Raw genomic sequence first — 23,553 nt, forward strand, 5'->3', positions numbered from 1 at the left:
AATATGAATAATGCAAATGTCTTACTCAGTTCATTACATTATTCCTGAGGAGAAGCAGGTGGGAGGAGAAATTAAACACTTGCAGTGGGAAGTCTGCTAGAAAAAGGCTTTAAATTTTGCTCTTAATAGCAGAATGACTCGTATGCACATGTACCTATGGATCTTTTGGTTTCTTTGTGTTTTCCTGGCTTTCATTCCATAATTCCTACCCACTGACACCCACCTCTCCCCAGTGCTTATAAAAATCGATCTGAACTGAAGGTGCAGTACCTTAAATTTCCTTTAGCTCTTCTAGATTCTGCTTAAATTCCTTGTTAGAAAGCACCATGTTATCTCCTTTTTAGAAAATCATAGAATCATAGGATCATAGCATAGTTAGGGTTGGAAAGGACCTTAATATCATCAAGTTCCAACCCCCCTGCCATGGGCAGGGACACCTCACACTAAACCATGTCACCCAAGGCTCTGTTCAACCTGGCCTCGAACACTGCCAGGGATGGAGCATTCACAACTTCCCTGGGCAACCCATTCCTATTGTGTAACTCCTTCTCCATTATGGGAAAACTCACAAAGTATTTGTAGGGGTTTAATCTGTTTTCTCAGTTACATGATTCCTGTGGAAAATACAGTTTTACTAATATTAGAAATACCTAAGTTTTATCAATACAGAGCTAGAGATCTAGACCAATATATACTAGGATGATTGTTCTAGCATCAGAACCCGAACAGAATGTGAGGATGCTTCTAATGCTGTCCTTTGAAAGCACACCTCCTTTAGGTGCACCTGGGGATTTGTCCATTAATGACGCATCCTCTGTAGAAGCACCCAAGTCAGCAAAATGAGTTAGACCATAGACACACATCTTGTGGTCTTTCCTGCAGGTTTTATAACTCTTGCGCCCCATACCTGTAAGGGGGTCAGACTGAACTGGCACCCCCTCCACGTTTCTATACCCACTCACAAGTATCATCAGATATGTGTTTTGAAAGACTAAGCCTTAGTGATGAGCATCCACTTTCAGAAGAGTATTCAGTGTGTGAACGGCTATCATCAAGAAGGGAAAGACTTAAATATGACCCTGTACCCAGCTCCCTTTTTTTATTTATGACAGGGTTTTAGTTGAACTCTAGATCAAGCACAAATACTCTTATGGAGACTTGTGGTCAATCTTATGAATAACAGTAATAATAATAATTTTTCAATTTGACTCAGAGATTTTTTTTATTGTCATAGGTAAAAATGCTCTCAAATATTGTATGAAACAGCTAAGAGAACAGATGGGGGAATGCCTTCCCAGCCCTACAATGGAAACCTGCTGTGTTTTCAAGATGTTATAGGTATGTTCAGCTGCCAAATTTAGGAACAGGAAAGGATTTTTCCCTGAAGGCATATTTTTTTTCACCTTTATCTTCAAGAGATATCTTCAGGTTTGGAAGAGAATGGTTTTATAACTGACATGTGAGTTCGCAATGTTGTTACAATAAACAGCTATTGCAGACAAAATTCTGAAAGAATGCAGATCTGGCATGATCTGGCAATGATCAATTTAGTATTATTGCTGGTAGAGTCTACTGCTCTGTGGAAAGAAAATAAGACATTCTGGTATTCACACTTGTCCTGTGTATCCTTGCTCTCCCTCATGGGTGGAGCACAAAAAGAGATACAGATTACTTGAATCCTGGGGAGTAGGGCAATAAAGCACTTTTCTATATTATTTGGCATAGATGTTACTACCATAATAGATCCTACAAATGCCTCATTGAAAGGGGATGGTGTGGGAAATCTAGGATTCAGATCATCTTGTAGAATTTACTGGTAATTATGATTTTGAATCCTCAAAATACATGCCAATATTACAGTTCAACTCTCGTATATGTTTTTTTAAGTGTCAGTACACACCTATTATAAAGCCCTCCTGGGATTTTCCACACCATCTGTATTTCTTTTCAAATAATTAAAATGAATTTTATTTGATTTGACTGCTAAGTATTAGTGCTAAGACTTCATGAAAGAGCTACCTCTCCAGCTTTAGGAAAAAACACAAAATAATGGCTGGGGTTGGAGGGCACTTCTCTGGGGTTACAAAAGGCAGAAGAAGCAAGTATCCAAAAAACCCAAACTGCTCCATCCTGGTCAAGTTTTGGATATTGAACTCCATGTAGAAGTCTAAACTAATCCTTGATAATAGCAAGAAAATAGCTGTAAAGCAGTTGCATGTTGACTGTTCACTTTAGCAAACTTTGAAGTTCAACTATATTAGTGTTTTGCAAAATCTAATAGTGTATTATGTGGCAGAAGTACTGTCTGCCTACAGACTAAACCCAGTATGGCACAGTCTGCCTTTTTTTTTTTTTTTTCTTACATAAAGAGATAATTTAAGAATGCAATGGTAAACTATTTAAAAAGAGAAAACAAGATACAGGCCCAGTTTTTGACAGCTTCCTCTTTAACCAGGTTAAGATCTACAAGAAGGGCTGGCCAGTTTGGATATAATCTTTTTTCTCTCCCTATTTGTTTGACTGGAGACATAAGTTTTCTATAACACTACCCAGCACAGTTACATGACTTCTATTATTTATAGTCCACTGCAAGGGCCTTAGAACTGCATCTGTATTTTTACATATATTGGAGATAACAGAGAGGGTATTTTATGGTCTTGAGTACAGTTGTAGTCTGCCTGTGTTCACAGTATATAGCAGCTAGTTTTGAGTTTCATCTGTGGCCCTCAGAAAAAAATGGCTTTTTTTGATTTCTTAGTTTTTACCTCAAATTGTCTATGCTAAGTTGAGCGTTGTACTACAGCCCACTAGCACAGTATTTACTTTCTTCTTTCTTTTTTTTTTTTTTAACTTTTAACTGTGAAGCTGTGACTCTACAGTAGTAAGTCAAACATGTTCAAGACTTTCTCTGGCTCCATCTAGCATGGAATGTTCTCTGTGAATGCCACTAAATTCTCTTAGTGTCTAAAATAAGAAGCTTACAAGCAAATTTCCTAGTTTGAACAGTATGTAGGTTCCTAAGGACATTACAGGAACTGTTTGGAGAGACAAGGGTGGTCCAGAATAAAGATAGTGAAGATCATTCTAAAATTTTATCCATAAAAAACCTGGCATTTTGGCAGCCAGGAATATTTCTCCAAATGTCTAATTTAGTAAGATTGGTGTAGCCTGAGGGTTTGTCTTGTATGGATGTAGAAAGACGTGTGAGAGGTTGAGGCTGTAGAGACTGCTGAGTGCTAAAAGGAAAAAGGAAGCAGGGAGCCAAGCTTGACACAGTCTTTTCCATACTGTACACTTAGTATTCGTTATCTTCAGAACTACATCCACAGCATATGTTGTCCTCAAAACTGTGGAAGGATGTTATCTCAGGAGTGCCAGCTGGCACTGATCAGAGACAAAGCAGAGAAAGTGTTAAACATTTAAGTAGTATGGCAGATCACTCTAGCTTGACCTCACCTCCAGGTTCCATTCTGTTTTGCAGTCAAGCTCCTTTGAGGTATCGGTATAGCAGCATTTTGGCCACACAACACTGTATCAACACTTCCTCAGGATGTGGCTATTTGAACAATTTGTAGCTTTTTTATTTTGCTTTACCTCACAGAGACAGCCATGCTATGTGTAAGAACACAGGAAAGCCCACAGGCTTAATGAAAGGACCCACAAAACACGGAGGTGAGATAGGTTTAGTCCAAATCAGTACTTCTAAAACACAGCAGCAACTGGCACAATATCATTGCCACTCTCAGTTCCCCAGCAGTCACTCCCAATGGCCCCATCCTTCCCTTTTCACAAACAAATGCATTTTCCTGCATTATAATCATACTTCTGAAAATATTAGGCCATGGAGCAACAACAGTGCAAGCAAGGCAAGAAAGAGCAGAATGTGCATGCCTTTGTTAGTGTTTATTTCATGTTGGATTACACTTTCCTGAGTGAGAGGAAGAATGTTTTAGTATATGTTTCCACAGAGAATGTTCTCATAGTCAATGGCATGATACACCTTCAATAAAGAACAGTAAAATCCAGAATTCTTTATATCACTATAACTATAAAACTTCTGTTCACATTGCTTAGTTTGATTTTAGAATTGCTTCCATCTCATATTTTTGCTTTTGATTCATGTTTTTCTTCTTCATTTCTATGCATTTATCCTAAAGCATATTTAGGGTAGGCTTTCAATTTTGTTTTCCTTAAACTTTCTGTGTATTATTTGTGCTGTTGCATGTTGGCTTAAAGTAGCTATAGTCTCTCGGGGAGAACTACATAAGAGTTTCAGATGTGATGTTAAACTACCAAGAAGACACAATCAGATATGGATGGTCAGCATTTCAGCATTGGTCAGCAAAAGCAGGTCACCAAAGCAAACCCTCCTCTCACTGCAAGGCTTCTATTACCACTGCTATAACTTCATTTTGGTAGTTCTGCCTCTTTCTCTTATATGGACTAGAATGTAAAATCTGAAATTACATTTGTTGTGCTTACAGCCCAAATAATAATAATAAAATCTGTCTTTGTCTGTACATGCAAACAGGGTAATTTTTAAAGTTATGGTTGATACCCACTGATCATTGGATATTAGAGTTTAGCCTCAGATCTGCAGGTTCCATGCAACTATGATCAGCTTCTCTGGAGTCACCCATAATTTATATCAAACTATTAATACATATGAACAGACAACCTGTGCAAAACCCCCAAATAATTAACATCCCCTTGAAAACTAATTCCTGTATTATTCTGGTAGAGAGGAAAAACCTCAAATAAACAAAACTCTAAGAGATTTAATCATACTTACTGAGATAGAACAAAATGGTCATTAACTAACACAATAAAACTTTCTTACTCAGCAAGGCTTGTGTCTGAAATTGTAGATGTCCGAGCTAAAGAATCTTACTTGAGCTTGATTTTTTTATATAGCATGTGATCTATAAACTTAAACGACGGCAGCATTTCATAGTTCAAAATTTGTCACCTTCATAATCACTATTTGTATTTGGATCTCATATGCCCGTAAATAAGTATTGCAGAAAGAGAGATAGAATGAATTATTGAGGATCTCTTGAACAAAGCCACCTTCTGCAACATGGCCTGTCCTACAGAAGTGTCACACTTCAATAGATAGATAGCCAGCAAAAAAACGAACCAAAACAAAACCAAAACCAACAACAAAACAAAAAAAAAAACCCAGATGAAAATGAAGAGGCAGAAAATTTAAGAACTGAAACCATGATGGTTAATATTGCAATATGACAGTTTGATCTCAAAATATTTTACAAACAAGTTGCACCAAAGTAGTTTTAATGAATTGTTCTTCATGTTCTGTACAGTACCAATTGAACAACCCTATGACATCTACTACGCTGAAGATTTCATGTTTACTTTTAGGGAAATACCTTTAATAGTCAGGAATAATTCAGTAAAACTTACTTCAAAGTCAAGGTCCGAATAACGTGATTTTCTTCTCTATTAAGCAATAAAAAAGAAAGAAAAAAGAGGTTGTATTAACAAGGGGACTATTCACCAAATTATATTAATGAGTCTAAATAACATTCTCGTTTTCGTTTCAGATATATGTTAGGTATTTTTTTATAAGAGGCTGTAGATTTTATCTTGATAATTTAAGATTAATGCATGTCTTTGCATAGAGTTTATTAGACCACTATCATATTCTTTTTTTCTTAAATCAACCAGACTACATTTCACTGGGATGAATAATATGCATGTTATTTGCATGCAATTGAACCTGTTGGTGTATAAAATACATCTCTTTCTATGCTTTCTTTGGTATTTGCAAATTAACATCATATCTATATTTTTTTACACAGCTATCTATACATATCTATGATGTAGATTTTTATAGATACATAGAAATTGATTCTTTGCTACATCAGGCTTACATTGGTACAACTCCATTGATTTTAATGGAATAAATGAAAGCAAAATCAAGCCAAAGCCATCTACACTTTCTATAGCTTCAGCTTGTTTGTTTGCAATGACAATCTAGATGGAGAAAGCAATGATATTTTTACAGTTATGACAAATCTGATTCAAAGCATCTGATATAAAGCAAGAATGATTTACTAGTGAAGTAATCACTTTATAAAATGCAACAGAATATGATTGCTTAGACATATCATAAATAATTTAGCACATTTTTTGTACAGATTCTAAAAAACCCCAATTATAAAGTCAAATTATATCAGAAAGAAGCAGAAATATTATAAAGAACAGATAAAAATATATTTGTTCTGCTAAGGTTGGAAATTGAACAGCTTGCAATACACTAAAAAGATGTAGAAAGAAGCAACGAAGTTGGAAGAGCTGAGAGGAGTTCAAAGAACATGCAAATGGAAAGAAAAGATACATTCCACTTCAGGAAGGATTGTTAAAGGAAAGGAAAAGTACCCTAAAAAAAAGAAAAAGACTTGCTGCTACAGTCTAACCCTAATTTTTGTGGTAGGATAGGATGGCTTCAAGCCATAGTGAAGGAACCCTTAAAAAAAAAAAAGCACCTAATTTCTGCAGCAAAATACAAGTCAAACCCATTAAGTCTTGAAGAATAATGTTACTGACTGCATTAGACTGATTTTGTTTGGCTTAACAAAATAAAGGTTTTAGTAAGCTGTATTTTTTTCCTTGTAATTCAAAGAATAATTTTACAAGTCTTTCAGTGCAGAAAATGGATGGTCTCTGAGCCCTTGATAATACCACTTTGTCACAAGTTGTCTGGTTTTGTACTAAAATTTTGGTGCTCCAATCTATAATAATATGAAGAACATCACTGTAGCACTGTTGACAAGCTCTGATGCCTAAAGAGCTGGGAGGCAGTATAAAAGAACAGTCTATAATACAATCAACACAACCACCAGCAACAAGCTTTGGAGAAGTTATATTTAATCAGCAAGGCTTGATTTAACCTAGCACACTTTAAAGATACTATTTAAAAAAAATAATTTTCAAGAATAATGAAAATGCAGAAATGACAAAGGTCTTGGGGGTAAGAACAATATGAGGGCGGATTCTCAAAAGCCCAGATTCTCAAACCAGCTAAGCTCTTACTTCTTATGCATAGTAAGAGAGCCACAGTACAGGTGTACCTTTGACATCTGCCTTCATCATCCATCAGTAAATCAGAACCTGAAGAAATGTATGTATTTGTAATGATGAAGGATCTATTTTTAATGTGCAATTACAGCACATCTACCACTCTAAAGGCTCAGTAGTTACAAAAGAAATGCACAGCAGATAATGAGGTGAAGTTTACAGGAGTAGCTTTGAAAAATGCTTGTAAAATCTATTTTTAAGCTACAGTTCAGTAATAAACCCGATGCCATTGAACTTTCTGACTGAGAGCCCTAAGTGAAAACATGGAAGATTTAAGAGAAATGTATAGTTTGCTAGATACTGTGATTTATAAAACTGCAACATTTGTATTTTGCCTTAGATCTCCTTGACCATAGTGAAAATTCCTGGCATAGTTGGATTATTAGGTTTTGCACCAGACATCTCTAGCACTGTAAAAAGACCTATTTAACAGATTACAACATATTTAATTGTGCTATTGTCAGAAAGAGGCAACTATTGCAGTTTTGCTGTTAGATCACACCAGTTATGACTGAGCAGGTCATACCACAGGTTTATCTCAGTGAGGATTTTTCTAAGGCTCAACAAGAATCTATCACATTTATTTTAAATTTATACAGTGAAGAACATCTGTTCTGTGCTTGTGCTTCACTTTTTTCCATGGCTGCATGCAGTGACTGGCAGTTCAAGTGCTGTCAGAGCCTATTCTCCTAAGACATGAAAAGTATGCAACTGCCACAGGTCCGAAGAGTAGCAAGCCAAGTTCTGAGTTCCTGGAAAACAAAGGGTGCTGGTTATGAAGGTGATCCTGCACCAGTGAAAGTTATTTGCAGTACTGTTGCTGACACCATGACGTATATGATCAGGTCCTCCTGGCTACTACATGGCTACTACTGCTGGCCTTGAAATAACTGCAGTGTTGGTTTGGGGAATTATTTTTTGTTTGTTGTTTTGTTTTGGGTTGTTGGTTTTTTTGTTTTTGTTTTTTTTTTTTTTTTTTTCGAGGGAGGGAACATATTCAGAAGCATTAAGTAGTTGGGAATCTTACAAGGTTGGAATAGTTTTCCTTCAGTCCCAATTGGAAATTGTCATTTTACTCAATTCTTCTAGTTTCTGTATGATATGCGTAAACTGTGGAAATCATTGCTTTAATTGTGATTGTATATAAACTTATTTTCTTATGTGAAGTTTATTTATGTCTCATTTGTCTGAGAAAAATGGGGTTTTCCACACATACCTAAATGATTTCAGAAATCAACCATCTGGCTCATTCCACAATTTAAATTAAGAAAAGGTAGAAGCTGAACGGAGTAAGGGGGGTGGGGGGGGAATCTCTTTCATCAGATGAGCTCCTGAACTGGTCGCACCAATATGTTTCTTTTCAAGAAGCTGTTCCTTTTACCCACTTGCAAACCCGAGAATTATTTTAGCCAACATAAAAAATTGACTGGAAGCCGGTGTTTTTTTCAAAGATCAGTTTGGGGTCCACTTTAGTATTAACATTAGTAGAATATAAATAAAAAATATCTGTAAAGCATAATATCTATAGTTTGCCTCATTTCTTATTTTGTATTTGACCAGGTTCTGCAGTGGTGTTTCAGGAATGAGTAGAGGACAAGTATAAAGAGACATTTTGCTACAATACCCCCTAGTCCTTAAGTACTTTAGGAATTTCCTTGGGAGGAACTTACTCTATTGAGTTTAATATAACTTTTTTACAGCATTCTATTAGTCTATTCACGTTTTATAGTTATTCTTAATTATGACACATAAAATATGTTGGGGTAGTGAATTCCATACTTTAAATATGCACAACGTGACAAAGGAAATTACATCTTTTCTTATTCCTTAGCCATTTCATTTGATGCCTCTGGCTTTTATATTATAGGAAATATGAATAACTGTTCCCTATTCACTACTCAGTCATCTGTTCTTCAATCTGAACAGCCCTAAATGCTGGAGATCTACAAGGGTAACAAATAAAGGGACTACCTAAAAAGCTGAAGACAAATGCAACTGTTGAGCAGCAGGGAGCCCCTTCTAAACAACTCCAGCATCAGTTCTACACTGACAGAAGCCAAGTCATGCCTGTAAACTGGGAAAATTTCTGAGGAGAACAGCAGAAAGTGCTTTTAAAGAGTTGATAGCCCTGGATGAAGAGGAAAGGATAAAAAAAGTGATACAGCCTCTTTAAATATTGGCTCTGAAAAAGGAAAGCACAGATACTTGTTCAGAAACCTGAGGAGGTTTCTGAACCAGTAAACAAAGCTGGTGTGAGAAAAACCTGAAAAGTTGTAATTCAGAGAGAATTTTTTTGAAAAGAAATAAAGAAAATTTATACAACTATACCATAATCTTTGAAGGAAAAGTTGAAGCCCTTCATTCTAGTGTTGAAGTTTGAGTATATATTAGAGAAATATACTGTAGAAAATGTACTTGCATTGACAGAAGAGATGACCTGACAGGATTTTTTCCATCTCTGATTTCTACAGCTCTTTGATCTTAATTGATAAAATTAATTTCATGGGGTAAAAGAAACAAACCCTGCCCTTCATGCCAGCACCAAAGTGAAATTCTGTGAATAGAGGTTTGCAGTAGTAATTTATTTTAAATCAGTTTTACTTTGCGCTAGTCATATATAGCTTCTCTGTGTAATTCCAGAGCAACTTTAAACTCTGCTTGCTGAGGGACAAAAATAGAATACTGAAGAATAATTTCCATACACCAGCATGCACTAATCTGCTGGCACCAGGAAAGAGCTGCTTTTACTAAATGACTCATAAAATTCCTCTCCATCTCTGTAAAATGACAAATGCCTGGTTTTCCCTTATTCTAGTCTGCATTACAGCACTACCTGACTAATTACATGAGATGCTCCTGAAGATATATTGCATTGTGCAACATATAATTGGAACCAGAGATACCATACTATAGTGAGGGCTATAACCATGCTTCTATTAATACAAAGCCTTATTATCTGCAGTTTACAATTCAGTCTGAGATTAGATTTGACATACAAGATCTTAGCCTGGGGAGGACTTTTTCTGAGAACAAAATTAAGGGAAAATCTTTTTTGGTCCTCAGAGGTATAAAAATGGAATGTGGATAGACAGTTTTGATTTAAAATGTCTTTTGTGTGTATATAACTGAAAAATCCCTTAGTTTCTCAATAGAAGATTATGATGGCTATTAGTTCATAACATGAGCTAGACATAAAGCAAGTAAATTTTCATGAAAAAGTGAAATAGCTCTTTAATGTGGGAATATTAATTCTCTAAAATATACTAGTGAATTCGGCATGTCAACACAGCAGAAACATAATTTCAGAGATCTCAATTTAAAACTAATTTAAAATTATTCTGCTTTGCTGCTCCCTTTCTTTATATAGTAACCTGCAAATGTATTTAGTCAATCAGCTGAACCCACTTGCTTTGTGTTTCTGAAGGGGAAACGTAGCATTTTTTAAATATGCAAGCAATCAAAAATATGTTTCTTAAGGATCATATGCAGTTAAGTTAGCTGCTTATAATGTAAAGTCTGAAATATATGCTATACTTCATAATACTGACTAAGATTTTAGTTCTTTATATCTTCAGTTACGAGAATCAACTCTGTATGATTCTGCCCCCACGCCTATATGGTAACCTGAAAATAAGGGAAAATAAGGTGCATCAATTTCTGAAGTCAGAGGACTCTGCAACCTACACACTCAAGTGAAAGAAAGAGAAGGCTGTTATAGGGCTAGATTTCATTTCACTGACAGTCACAAAATTGGCAAGAACTGCCTCCACAGCTTATTGAAGAATGAAATGAGGAATGGGAGGCAGAGAAATCTGAGATACCAAATGCCTGAAAATAAATGCAATGTGGAAACATGACAAAGAGGAAATTCCTGTGGTGCTCATCTCTCTATATTTGTTCTCTCTTTCTCTTTCTTTTTACTTCTCATATCATAAATCAAAATGACTTGACATCAATTTGCTTTTGTTCTGCCTGATGCTTTGGTACTTTATTGACCAGCTTGACTCTTTTGACTGTGTATTTATTCTCTCCTTTACCGTTTGTTTTTTTTTTTTTAATTATTTTTTTGTTGTTTGTTTGGTTGGTATGCTCTGTTTTTTGTGGATTTTGTTTTGTGGGGGTGGCTTTTTCTTTCTTTTTCTTTTTTTTTTTTTTTTCTTTTTTTTTTCATTTGCTCGTTTGGGGGTTTTATTTTTTTATTTTTTTATTTTAGACCCTTTATCTTCTCAACTGTAGCAGTATTTTTTTTCCTGAAGTCCCCTGCAAGTGATATGGCCAAGGACCTCTGGAGCTGACTGCTTTTGAATGTCTTAAGAGCTCTCATGAATGAATATAGAAGGATTATTTTGGTCAGACAATCAGCTTCCATTCTAAGGGCTTTATGTCTTCCTCCACATAAAGATCTCATAGCAGAAACTCAGAAAGAAAATAAAGAAGGAAGATTTGAGACTGAAAGAAAATTCCAGCAGTTTACATGGCAAACAATTTGGGAAGTGCTTTCCTTCCTGTTCTTACAGAACAGATGCTCTTTCTTCTCTTTAATAAATACTTTTATTGCCTGCCTTTGCATAGCCTTTGTCTTAAAAATAGCTAAGAGTCTTTGTCTCCTTTCATTTTTTTTCCATTTCTGCTCACACTACACTAGCCATAATTCCTGTGAAGGAACCCTTCGTTCTTCTTCTGCAAAGGTAATGATGCAAGTCTCCTCGCACACTCAGGCAGCAGGTATCTACTTCCTCTTGTAGTTTTTCTTTACACAAGAAAAAGAAGTCATTTATCCAGGATGTCCATCTGTTGCACAGATCACCTTCTTTCTCTATATTTAAACCTCCTAACCTTTCTCTGCATCTAAGTGGCTGGGAATGCACTACTTCACTTCAAAGTAATTTCATTTTAATGAGCACACCACTCTGAGTGTACACTTCCAAAATAAAAACCGTTCCAGAAGAGTGTACAGAGAGTGCTTTCTTCATTAAAATTGAAACACTTTTAACTGAAGAAGCACACTCCACTTTGATGCCAAGGTAGCAAAGCCAGTTTTAATCCAAGCATATAAGGGATGTATAGGAGATTAGCCAGATGTTCAATTACTCTTCCTAAGAAACTCCATGATGTACTAATATGCCTGCCTTTGCTTATAATTGCATGGGTACTCTTGGGTATACACCAAATAACATAAAACCCTACTGATTTGCACATTTGGAATTTGCAGATCCTTAAGTTTACACTTATCTGGGCAATACTTGCATGTAAATATAATGGCATTCTCAGACTATCTTTTGAAAGTGTATATGTAATATACACTTCATATGTAATAAAAGTATTTGATTGTTCCCAATGAAGTATTTTCTTGAGAGAAAAACATGGAGATATAAAAACTAGGAGAAAGTTTGAGAAGAAAGTTTGTGACACACTGTAGGATTCAACTGACTAAATTTAGGACATCATCATGTTTGATGTTTATATCTAAACTACTCATTCTGGCTTCCTTTATCACACCTGAAAAGAGACATCTGCACTGAGAGCATGTGATTTTCTTTGTCGTGGAGTAGATGTCTAAAAGTGGTCTAAAAGTGCCTATCTCTCTCATTGACCCTAAATGCGATCCAAATACGTAAAGCTCTTTTTGCATCTCAGAAGGGGAATGCCTACATTTAGATATCTAATGGTAGGGGTGACAGAACCTCCCTGCAGAGTTAAAAGTCAGGACATATATTCTTGTACTGATACTATAGTTCTATTCAAAAACATCCATCTTCAATGATCATAATGAATACAAAGTCTAAATAAAAGAGAACATAAAAAGCAAACATAAAAATAATTTAGCCTTCATTTTACACAGCTTTGGTTTTTTGGCTGTTTTTACCTCTATATACACTTTTTAATGATTTGAATAGACACAATGTTCTAAGGGCTGAGTATCTCTTTGAATGCGTAAAATACAGAAAATAATTGATTTAATGTATGTAGAAACGTAAAGATATTACTCAAAAGCAATTTTTTCCAAACATGATTCTTTGAGTGATAGTGCACATAGGTCTGTAAGCTGGTTCCTTCAAACGCAGTACTCTAGTATTTCACTAGTAAGATGGAAATGAAATTTTAAAGAAATAATGTTATTTTAAGATGTGAAAAGAGTTAAGCTTTAAATTTTTTGAAGGGTCCTCTAATTCTGCTGGTTTGATTTTATGGCCACAAAGACCACCACAAAGCAAGTGGGCAAATAAGAACTATTGTATATATGTCAATATATTGTATTTTACTGGGTGTCCAGTTGCGAACAGTTATGCCTGCAGCATTTTTGCGGCTTGAGGTATTTGTGGCTTCATAATTACACTTTTGAAAACAGAAGCTGGGTCAGATCTTGTCTGAAAATGAGTCACACAACATCTTAAGGTGTTCTGATAAGATGATAAATTATCTAACTGCTATATAAACTATTCCTATTATTATGTTCTTAATAGTTACTGACCTTAAATTAAATTAAAAGGAAGAATTGTGTTAACAGAGGTCACAACTGCCTAAGTGCATTTTACTTACATGGTAGTTGACAATTAATGTGTAGTTATATGATAAAAATAATAGTATTATGCTAATTCCAGAGAAAGCACCTGGAAACATAAAGTGGAAAACAGTGAAAGAACCCAACTCCCTGTATTATGCAGAAGACACAAAAGGAGGCTTTCACCACCTGTCTTGGGACACCTCTGTTTCTTTAGAAAAATGAAAGGGGAACTGTCCCTATAGAGCAGAAATCCACGAACTTTTATGTTGGACTTCAGTTGGGACAGCAGAATGAGCAGAATGAGTGGGAGGATTCCTACCACTCAACATCATCTCCTTTACTTTGTCCTGTCATGCTCTGTCTGCAAAAACATGAGCAGAATGATCTGAATTTCCTGCTGCAGTGTTTGCTTTTCTATAGTGGCTGATAAAGCCTTGTCTTTTGAAAGGTCTTGAAATCTTTTAGTTATATTGTACTGGACATAAAAAAAATACTTTGACAATTCCTTGCCCTTCCTTCTTTGTTTTGTTTATGGCAGCAGTAAATTTAATCCAGCTGGTCAGTTTTAGCCAACTCCATTTGGGGGCTTTATCTCAAGCCTTGCTTTTTACACACTGCACGTATATAAAATGCAATCAAAGTTTTTATCTGGCTGGATCTGTTAATCTGAATCTGCTTGAGACATTGATTTTCTTCTATGTACATTTTTTTTCATGTTCCTATCTTCAATTCATTGCAGCACATCCTTACCGAAAGATGAAGTAATGCTATATAATCAAGTACTGTTGAGAACCACAAAAGCAGACACAAAAGCCAAAACAGCTCCTTTCATTTCTGATCTGCCTAATATGTTTTTTTTTCCTAATACTTTGGAATTATGCTAGGTTCAATAAGGTCTAATAACGTAACTATTTACAGCTTTCTGGACCAAAATACAGCTTCCTAAACCTAATATTTTTACCAAGGTAGAAGAGACTAAATATTTGCTAGCGTATTTTATTATATTTTACTACATATTCTACTTCATACCATACTTCTTCCCACCTGAGAATAAAAATTACATACAGAACAGTGATTCAAATTTGGTGTCTAAACCCCGTCTCAGAGGCAAGTTTAAAATATGAGACAAACGCAATAAAAAAAAGAATAACTCTAAGGAGCAATGCACTATACTCAGAGATTTTCAGCCATGTTTTCTGGTGGCCTCAGGAATTGAAATTCTGTGTAAAATGAAGTAATTATTGTCCCAATTTTTACAAATTAACTAAAGCCTTATTTTTTTTAGATCTCCTAGATGGTCTTTATCACCAGTGGGAAGAGAGAGGCATCACCAGAGAGTAATTCAGACCTTAGGTGGAGTGGATGATATAGTGGCACGTTTATCTTGTCAAGGAATTATGAATCTTTCCTAGATATCTCACCCATATGTCCAGTCTTAACTGGACTGGATTTGAGCCCCTATATCTGACAAAAAATAACTGAAAGACAGTATAGTAGGTAGGTAGGAGAGGATACTACAGGAAGGTGATCTTAGCTATCCTGCTTCTGGGGTTGCATTAAACTGGAGAAGCACTCCTTTGCACCACATGAGATCCATTAACTAATATACCTGAGCTGAATGAAGTAACTTCTTTAACAATGCAAACTTGCTTTGAAAGAGTCTGTTTGTCTGAGCACTAAGTGTGCAAGCACTTGCACTATCTTTTAGAAATAACTGAAAATTTGCCCCAAGATTTTACATATTCACTTTAGCAATAAAAGTAGATACTATTTGAGTACTTGCAAAGCCCCATACTTCATTTTTCTTTTTTTTTTTTTGTTGTTAAATTACGTTTTGTAGAAACTTATGATAGTACACACACAATATAAACAGCATGAAGAGTATTTCACATTCAAAGCTGGTAAAGGCATCTCTTGAAAATAAACTAAGTTTGATCTTCTGCCCAAACTTTCCAGTCAATTCACACACAAAACTTAAACTCCATTTAAAAAGAAATATACACATTTATGAAGCATTTTGCTACAGTTCTCTATCGGACAATTGAAAAGTCAGGTATAGTTTCCCTACACAGACGGGTCCAAACATTGTTGAGTAAAAGCTAATGGCAGTAAGTTTGCATATACAGTAGACTTTTTCTGCATCTGTAAGTTCTTTCAGGGACGAGTATGTTCCATGTTTTTCTCATTTGTCTTTTTCTTTCCCACCAAATGCTGGTGAAATGTATTTCCAATTCTTAAGGAAGTCCAAATATGAAGTTAATTCCACTTCATTGGTGGTTTTGTATAAGTAAAAGCTGAATAGGAATGGCAGTATATGACACTTAGGTCTGAAGAAACAATATGAATTGTTTTCACTTTTATAGTGTTCAAATCCTACAGAGAGATTGTAATAATGAACTGAATCCCTTTCAAAGTTTCCCGTTCACTTTTACAATCTGACTAGAATCTAGGATATGAAGTCCACTTGTACCTATTGCACACATCAGTTGTACCAATGCCTTCACACACATGCAAACAATATTTAATCAGTAAATGGTAAACTATTGGCTGGAAAAATCCAATATTTACATGAGTGAGAGCAGAATCAGACCTATCATATCTGAGAGAGATATGATTGTCAGCAATAAAATAGTAAATATTTTCAACTGCATGTGCTTGCAGGTAGGGTCAGTGATTATCAATTGTATCTTGCAGAAATAGTTTTTCTTCTCATAGCAACACAGTATTTTCCAGTGAACTTTACCTGGTAGGTCACGAAATCCTTTGCAGTCGTGTGGAATGTTAAATCTCCAGGACTATAGAGTTTCCTACAGACTGGCTCGGAAAATTTAATCTTGTTTTCTAGGTATAAACACTTCTGATAATAAGAGAAATAGGAACAGCAGTGTATGATCCCAAACAATAATTTATACTGAATTAAAACATTAGCTTCATCCCTTAGACAAAAGACACAATTTATTGTCTCATTGAATAACTAGAACGACGGAGCATGCAATTTGCTTATGCACCACTGACCTCTAAGGAGCTCATTGATATTGTGGATCCAGTTTCACTTCTTGATAATCCTGTAGTATCATCTAGCTCAGAGGCAATGAAATTCTTCACTGCTGTGCGGGGCTCAAATGGTAAATTCTGCATATGTTCTTGGGTAGGAAGGTGCTGGTCTAAATTGATATTAAATTGGTCCATTACAGAAGGATTCATATTGAACTCTGGATTAACTTTGTAGTGCAACAGCCTTTCATGAGGCAGTGTATCCATGCCTATATTCATTTTGCTCTCATCTTTCAGTGATGGCTGGGTATTTACTGAGCCTCGGGGCATGACTATATAGTCACTTTCTATCATGCGTTCTTGAGGATGGACTATATCCATATCTGCACCTCTCAAATTATCATCAGTGCATAAATACACAGTCCTCCGCAACTCACTGTTGTCTTTTTTCAGGCACTGATTGGCCAGTTCACTCATACTCATAGGCATATGAAGACCTGTTGGTTGCTGGATGATGACTTTGGAGATAATGTTTCCAGGCAAGGTAGAATAGCTCATTCCTTCAGGGTTTGGTCCCTTCTCCTCCTCTTCATCATTTAGTGAAATTCTAGAAAGTGTTCCTGTTATAGTTGCTGCTCTGCAAGGTCCAATGTCTTTATGCAGAACTGTGGGTCAGAGAACAAAATTATTACAACATGACACCATGTCTGCCTAACACTACTTTTTCTTGTGGCTTTATTTAGCAGTGCTCTCTGTACCAGTGCAATTCCTTAAACTCTTTTTCTGTCCATTTAATAACTTTTATTCCATAAACATTGTTATTGGAAGGTTTGGTTTTGTTGTCTTTTTGTTTTGGTTTTTTTAGATCAACATCTCTTAATCTACACAGTATAACTGACAGATCTCTGACTAAGCCTCCATAATTTATATAAGTTAAAAGCACTCCTTGATTTATTCCTACTGCCTTATATAGATCTTAGGTGACCTACAGCTCAAACAAAATCCTACCATGTGGAACCCAATTAAGGATTAAAAAAATAAAACCAAAAAACTATGACATCTATACTGCCATTATTAACTCCACATAACCTCCTCCAAAATGTCAAACAGATTGTAAGGCAGAATAATTTTGTCGATCCACTGTAATGGCCTACCATAACATTATAACCATGAATATGTGTTTCTGAGCTCCTAAATGTTTCTTTTTAATGACTTTTAAAATTATTCTGTGTTATTTTTTTTTTTTAATAAAAGTGACAAAACAAGCAACTATATTGGGAAAAAATTGCAAGGACTTTTTTGTTCCAGTTGAAAATATTTTAATTCATACCAGAGCTAGTTTGTGCAATAAAATCCAGCTCATGGGCTGAGACAGTAAGACAACTTGAAGTATCATTGGTTTTACATTTACATCCCTTTTGGCAGCCTAAGGGATGTAATGATCCAGATCCCCCGGTACCTGTCAGCTTAGTGCCATATTCTGTATCAAGAAGCTCATGAGGCTTCCCACTCTCCTACCTCACAAAAAACTGCCTCTCATGTTTCCATTATGAAAAGAACAATTTGCCTTTAAACAACAGAGTGCAAATACCTGACTTCAGTGTGGCTGCTCCATTGTTTCCAATCACACTTGTTAAGACACTTAAGTGATCTGTTCTTAAATCTTTTACTAAAAGAAACCAAGATTAAATGTTTATCTAGTAAAGCCTGATCCTAACTGCATTCAAGTCCATTCCCCTAAGGATGCCCTTGGCAAGGCTCTCCCTACTGCAAGGCCATGTTGGCAAAGGTAAGGAGCTACATGGACCAATGCTGGATTTGCACTTGCTTTGGATGATGACAGACATGTAATAGAGTTGCAATGCACTACCGTGGTCCCTTCAAAATACATGTGCATATTAAAACTAATCTATATGGAAGAGCTATTATTATATTTCAAGAAACTGAAATGGCAGTTTTTTAAATGTGGGTGACTGGAAATCCAAACTTTACCTTAATGAGTTCAGCCTTCTTGGCTCCTCATATAGCCAGTGAAGAGAGACAGCGTGCTTCAGGCAGGTGGTGCAGATCAGCCTCTGCCCAGACTCACCCTATGGAGAGGGCCACCCTCTCTTTCTTTCTCTCTTCATTCAAAAATGAGTGTGTCTAGGTAGGATTGCATCCCTAGGAAAAACTCTTCCTTGGGAATATCTCCTAGACTTAAAAAAATTTCTTTATGGTTGAAATGGTAATTTATTTTGTCTTGTAGTTTATGTAAGCAAGGTTGGAAAATAAATTGTTTAAAAAATGTTATTTAAGGTATGTGGAAACAGACATAGCTGACTAAGTAAAGATTACACTACTGACATGTCTTAAAGGTCCCCAACTTGTTCCAGTAAAGTGGAATCAAATTTAATTTCCCTGATACCCTGTTGCTTAAGCTACTGTTGATTTCACTTCAAGTGTTAAAAAACTTACCCTTTTAAAAACTAACACCAATCGATGCATCCTTTATAGACATAGCTGTTAAGATACATACACTATATATATATACACTTTTTTTTTTTTAATAGCAAAATGATGGTTTCACATTAGCTTGTGTAGCAGAGCAAGGAAAGTTTTTTGTGTTAAGACTGATCATTTTTCCATTTGCCTTCAATAGATAATTACTCCCCAGCTGCTGAACTCTAAAAGGCTTTTGTAACAAAATTAAATAAATGTATTTATACAGTAGTATCACTTTTCTCTTTACATTTATAAATATGTGTTGTAAACAGTTAAGCCCTGATATTTTTCTAGTTTTTACTTCACAAGGAACTAATACAAGACTTCTTTGTGCTGGCTAAATGCTCTCTTGATGTTCTTACCTGACCGACAAGCAATGTCCACGTCCTTTTCAAAATCGGTCTGTAACAAGAGACAATGGAACAGGTCAACCATTATTAACTGAAAACTAAACCACAATATCTTTTTGCCAACTAGCACTTCCAAAATGTCCTACTTACAGAGTCATAGTCTCTTAAAAGTGGTTTCTTGTTGCTGGGAAGGTGAAGTGTATTGTTTTACAACAGCAGAGCTTTACAAAGTTTCCTAAAGTATAAGTGGGTGGTTTTCAAAGTATGCTGCCTGACCAGAAAAAATAAAATAAAATAGGTGGAAGTAGAGTATATAATTTTAATAAAACGATACAGTGTATACATTTTTATGTATATGGAAGAGTAACTTCTATATCTCATTGAAGGACCATCTTTCAGGAAGGTTTTCATAGTGATTTTATAAAAAGAAGTATGGAAAATAGTCTGCAATACAAATTACTGTGAATAAGTGCAATCCAATTAGTCCACCCTGTCTGAAACTTGATTAATTTGCTATGAAGTGGTTATTTGTTATGCAACATTCTGTCCACCCTTGCTACTAATGTAATCACATAAACCTTGTACTCTCTGAAAACAGCTACTGTTTATTTTATTGGACAAAAAATTAATTATAAGATCTAAGAATTTTTTTTTTTAACAGCTGAAAATCCAAGCACACTTTTCCCAGTGAAACAAAACTGTTTATCATATTATAGAATTCAAGTAATTCTTAACGATATTTTTATTTCCACAATATGTTTATTACATGAAAAATGTTTAATAAAACTGATCTCTTTCCTCCTTGTGAAGCCCAAACAGTAGGTTCTTTTTGTGTCATCATTTTGGAAGGGCATCTTCCTGCTGACACTTGCATTTTTTAGGGCCTGATCCTGACCCCATTATAGTCAATGAAAAGCTGTCACTGAAATTGAAGGAACCAATGCGTTGTCTTGGTATACTACTTAACAATATTAGTAAATCCAAATTGGCATACTGAGCCATTCACTATCATCTCCTTAATTTAAGCCACTAAATAGATTGCCTCTCTAGAATTTCTACCACTTTTTCCTTTCCTGACTTAGTTTGAGAGGAACATTTTTCCAGGCCTAATGAACGGAAAACTCTGAAATCCATCAGTTCTCTTTGCATCGATATTAGAAAAAGTCATGATAAATTTAGATTACTTTCTCATTTTCTTATGTAACAACTTTTTGCCATAAAGAACAGTGTGGAATTCTCTGTCCTCCACTAAATGATCACACCACTAATTTAAAACTTGCTAAGAGACTAAAGCAAGCAGATAATGACCTAAACAGACTTATGCTTAAAAATGGTGTTAATATTTAAGCTGTGCATACTGTGCATCGTATTCTATGTGTTTGCCACGTACAACACCATTTTTTTCTTTTGCATCGGAACATTAAATTAATAGTCAAAGAAGAAATAAAAGCTAACCATGATTTGAGCGTGTCCATTAGGAAAAGAACTTGAAGAATCTGCATTGATTGGATCCTGGCAATTTCTCAGTCGACATCTAAATGCATCTTGAACCTGTGAAAACAATATCTTATACTGATTCTTGTGCAACATCACACACTCTACTCCTGTTAAAGAATAAATTAAAATTTATGGAATGCAATGCATGACTTTTCTTTGGCATATTTAATAAAGCAGAAGCAATAAACATAAATGCCTATTCCTGCCAGTTCATACATTTCCTATATTTTGTGGCTGGTGCAAAATCTGTCAGTCTATCACATTAGACCACAGAATTAGATTTGCCTGGGGACAGAATTAACTAGTAGTCAGTGATGATCTGGTACTAGAATCAAATCTGTCTTGAGTGATAGTATTTGTCTTCTCATTCAGTTTGGCACAGGTCTGATAGTAGAATTGGTAGATATACTCTTAACCATTGAAAAATAAAATATATCTTCTGCTTAATAAATGTAAGATTCTTAAAAGACAGTTCTTAGTAGTTACTATAATCAGATACATAGTGCTTCCTAGTTATACTTTAAAGAATAAGTCAATTTGAAAGATGTTACTGATTCCAATCAAGATTTCTATAATTCCACGTATAAGGAATCTCATTCATCTCTTCAAAGAGTAAAAGTCTTCAAATCAGGTAAATATCTTCAATGTGATCACAACAAGAAGAAAAGTGGGCTGTTTCCACACAGTCTGGTTTCTTAAAACTGAAAAAAAAAAAGAACTTTGCAGAAACTGCTGTTTACAAGTATGATCCATAAAGTACATTTGAAGACTTGTCCCTAAAACACAGGTATATTTGAGGAATTATCTTTTCATAGAAAAGTCTATTTTTACTTTGATTTTGGGCAGAATGCATGTTTAAAGAAATTGTAATACTTTTGTCAGAAGGATGTGATTCAACGTAGAGGCACATTCAAAAGAAAGTTCAGTTCCTGTTTGCTGACAGGAGAATGCAAACATATTTTGCTGCTTTCTCACACATACCACAGAAAGGACAGCAAGGCACCTTCTGAAATGGAAAGGTGGGTTTTTTTTTGTTTTTTTTTTTTTTTTAGAAATGCAAGTATGCCTATTAGAAACCTGACTTACAAGATGTGATTTGGAAAAGAGGAATATGGTTGGGTGACCTCCAATCAAAACAAATAAGTATCATTTCTTGTTTGAATATGAAAGTACTTTCAATAAAGTGCCTACAAAAATCTACATTCCATTCTTTATCTGTAGAAAATATTTGTTATCTTATTCAGAATAATTAAAAGGAAGAAATTTGTATTCTACTCATGGACATTTTGTGAACAGCAGAAAAGGATAAATCATTAATTGTTGCTGGTGAAAAGCTGTCCCCTTTCAATACATCGTATTCTACTGCAAGCTGCTAAGAGCTTTCACAGAAGGGAAAACAAAATAAATAGAAAACAAGTAATTAGAAACCATTATTTTAACGTGCTCAACCCTTAAATGAGTAGGAATGCTCTGCAGTCGTGATAAGTGGCTATTGCAGGTTGAGGAAGACTAATATAGAGCAGGAAGAAGAATGAAGCAAGGTGAGAATGCGCTGATTTCAAAACACCAAGTCTTCCCAAATGTGGTAATGTAAAGTGTGCTTGGCCTGTATCATGACTCAGATTCTGATTTTAGGCACTACTCTTGCTGTGTTTTTCCACATGTTTGAGGTTAATTTAATTTGGCATCTCCCAGTTGCTACAAATTTAATCTAAGTCTTCTTGTACTTTGTCAGTGCTGAAGTCAGGTCACACTTCAGAGTTTTATGCTATCAGAGAAGCACTGGCACAGTGATTTGATTAAAAAAAAAATATATCCCTCCCTCCATAGCATTCCCAGATGTGTTGAATATCACTGTAAGTCTCATGATGCTTGACCCCAAAGCATTATTACTTCAGAACATACTGTGTGCAGTGGGCCTCCATATGTTTGGCACTCCATGTTCATGAAGCCTCCCTAGTTCTGATCACTTCAGAGATCTCAAGAATCTCATGTCCTACTTTCACTATATTCTATATTAAAGCAGTGAATTTTGATTTTAGGATATTCTTAAATGTGCATGTTTCTTACAATGTCTCTAAAGTGCAAACAGATGATTTTAACATGTTAACAGAATGTCAAGTGTAGCTGTATCGATCATATTGACATATGCTGCAACTTCTAGGTGTCCTCACACAAGTCAGAAACAAAAAGGTTGAACTTCCTAAATACCAGCTGATTTTGCTAAGCTGCTTGTTCAACCTTGTTTATGTAAAGACTGTGCTGTCTTTACATTTTACTTTGAAAGAGAAGCTTGTTTTTCCCTCCTGCCTTTTAACATCAAGTTAAAAGATTTTCTTAGAGCCAGGAAGAGCAGGAGAGAGAGATGTGATGAACGTGTGATTACCAGGGAAGTAGTTTCCTTAGCAACAGTAACCAACCTCAAGCTTTTATAACTTACCCTCTCCGTACTCATGTACTCTATTTTTTCTCTTGTAATACAGAAATGTGGGCTTTAGATGCCAACAATGCATTTAACACAAATGTTCTCTAGTCAGCAGAGCACAGCAAAAGAAGAAAATGCATGTGGGTTCCTCCCATTGCCAGCATTAACAGGAGTTACTCAGAGTGATTAAAATTAGT

General features: G+C 35.4%; 1 protein-coding gene across 9 annotated transcripts in view; it reads right to left on the reverse strand.

Moving 5' to 3' along the window:
* Window positions 1-23,553, reverse strand: part of ADGRB3 (adhesion G protein-coupled receptor B3) — a 472,618-nt gene that overhangs the window by 4,660 nt on the left and 444,405 nt on the right. For 6 of the 9 annotated variants that reach the window (XM_061358588.1, XM_061358586.1, XM_061358587.1 and 3 more), the window contains 5 exons: window positions 20,890-20,985; window positions 19,447-19,486; window positions 16,622-17,265; window positions 16,350-16,463; window positions 5,425-5,460 (listed from right to left, as the gene is read on the reverse strand). In XM_061358588.1, coding sequence (XP_061214572.1) covers window positions 5,425-5,460; window positions 16,350-16,463; window positions 16,622-17,265; window positions 19,447-19,486; window positions 20,890-20,985 — 930 coding nt within the window. The remainder of the gene's footprint in view (window positions 1-5,424; window positions 5,461-16,349; window positions 16,464-16,621; window positions 17,266-19,446; window positions 19,487-20,889; window positions 20,986-23,553) is intronic. The other 3 variants (XM_061358589.1, XM_061358592.1, XM_061358593.1) reach the window with 2 other exon arrangements.

Source organism: Neopsephotus bourkii, unplaced genomic scaffold, assembly GCF_033783945.1.
Source record: "Neopsephotus bourkii isolate Nb327-2 ecotype Australia unplaced genomic scaffold, CSIRO-AGI_Nbou_v1 NB_947, whole genome shotgun sequence".
NCBI classification, from domain to species: domain Eukaryota; kingdom Metazoa; phylum Chordata; class Aves; order Psittaciformes; family Psittacidae; genus Neopsephotus; species Neopsephotus bourkii.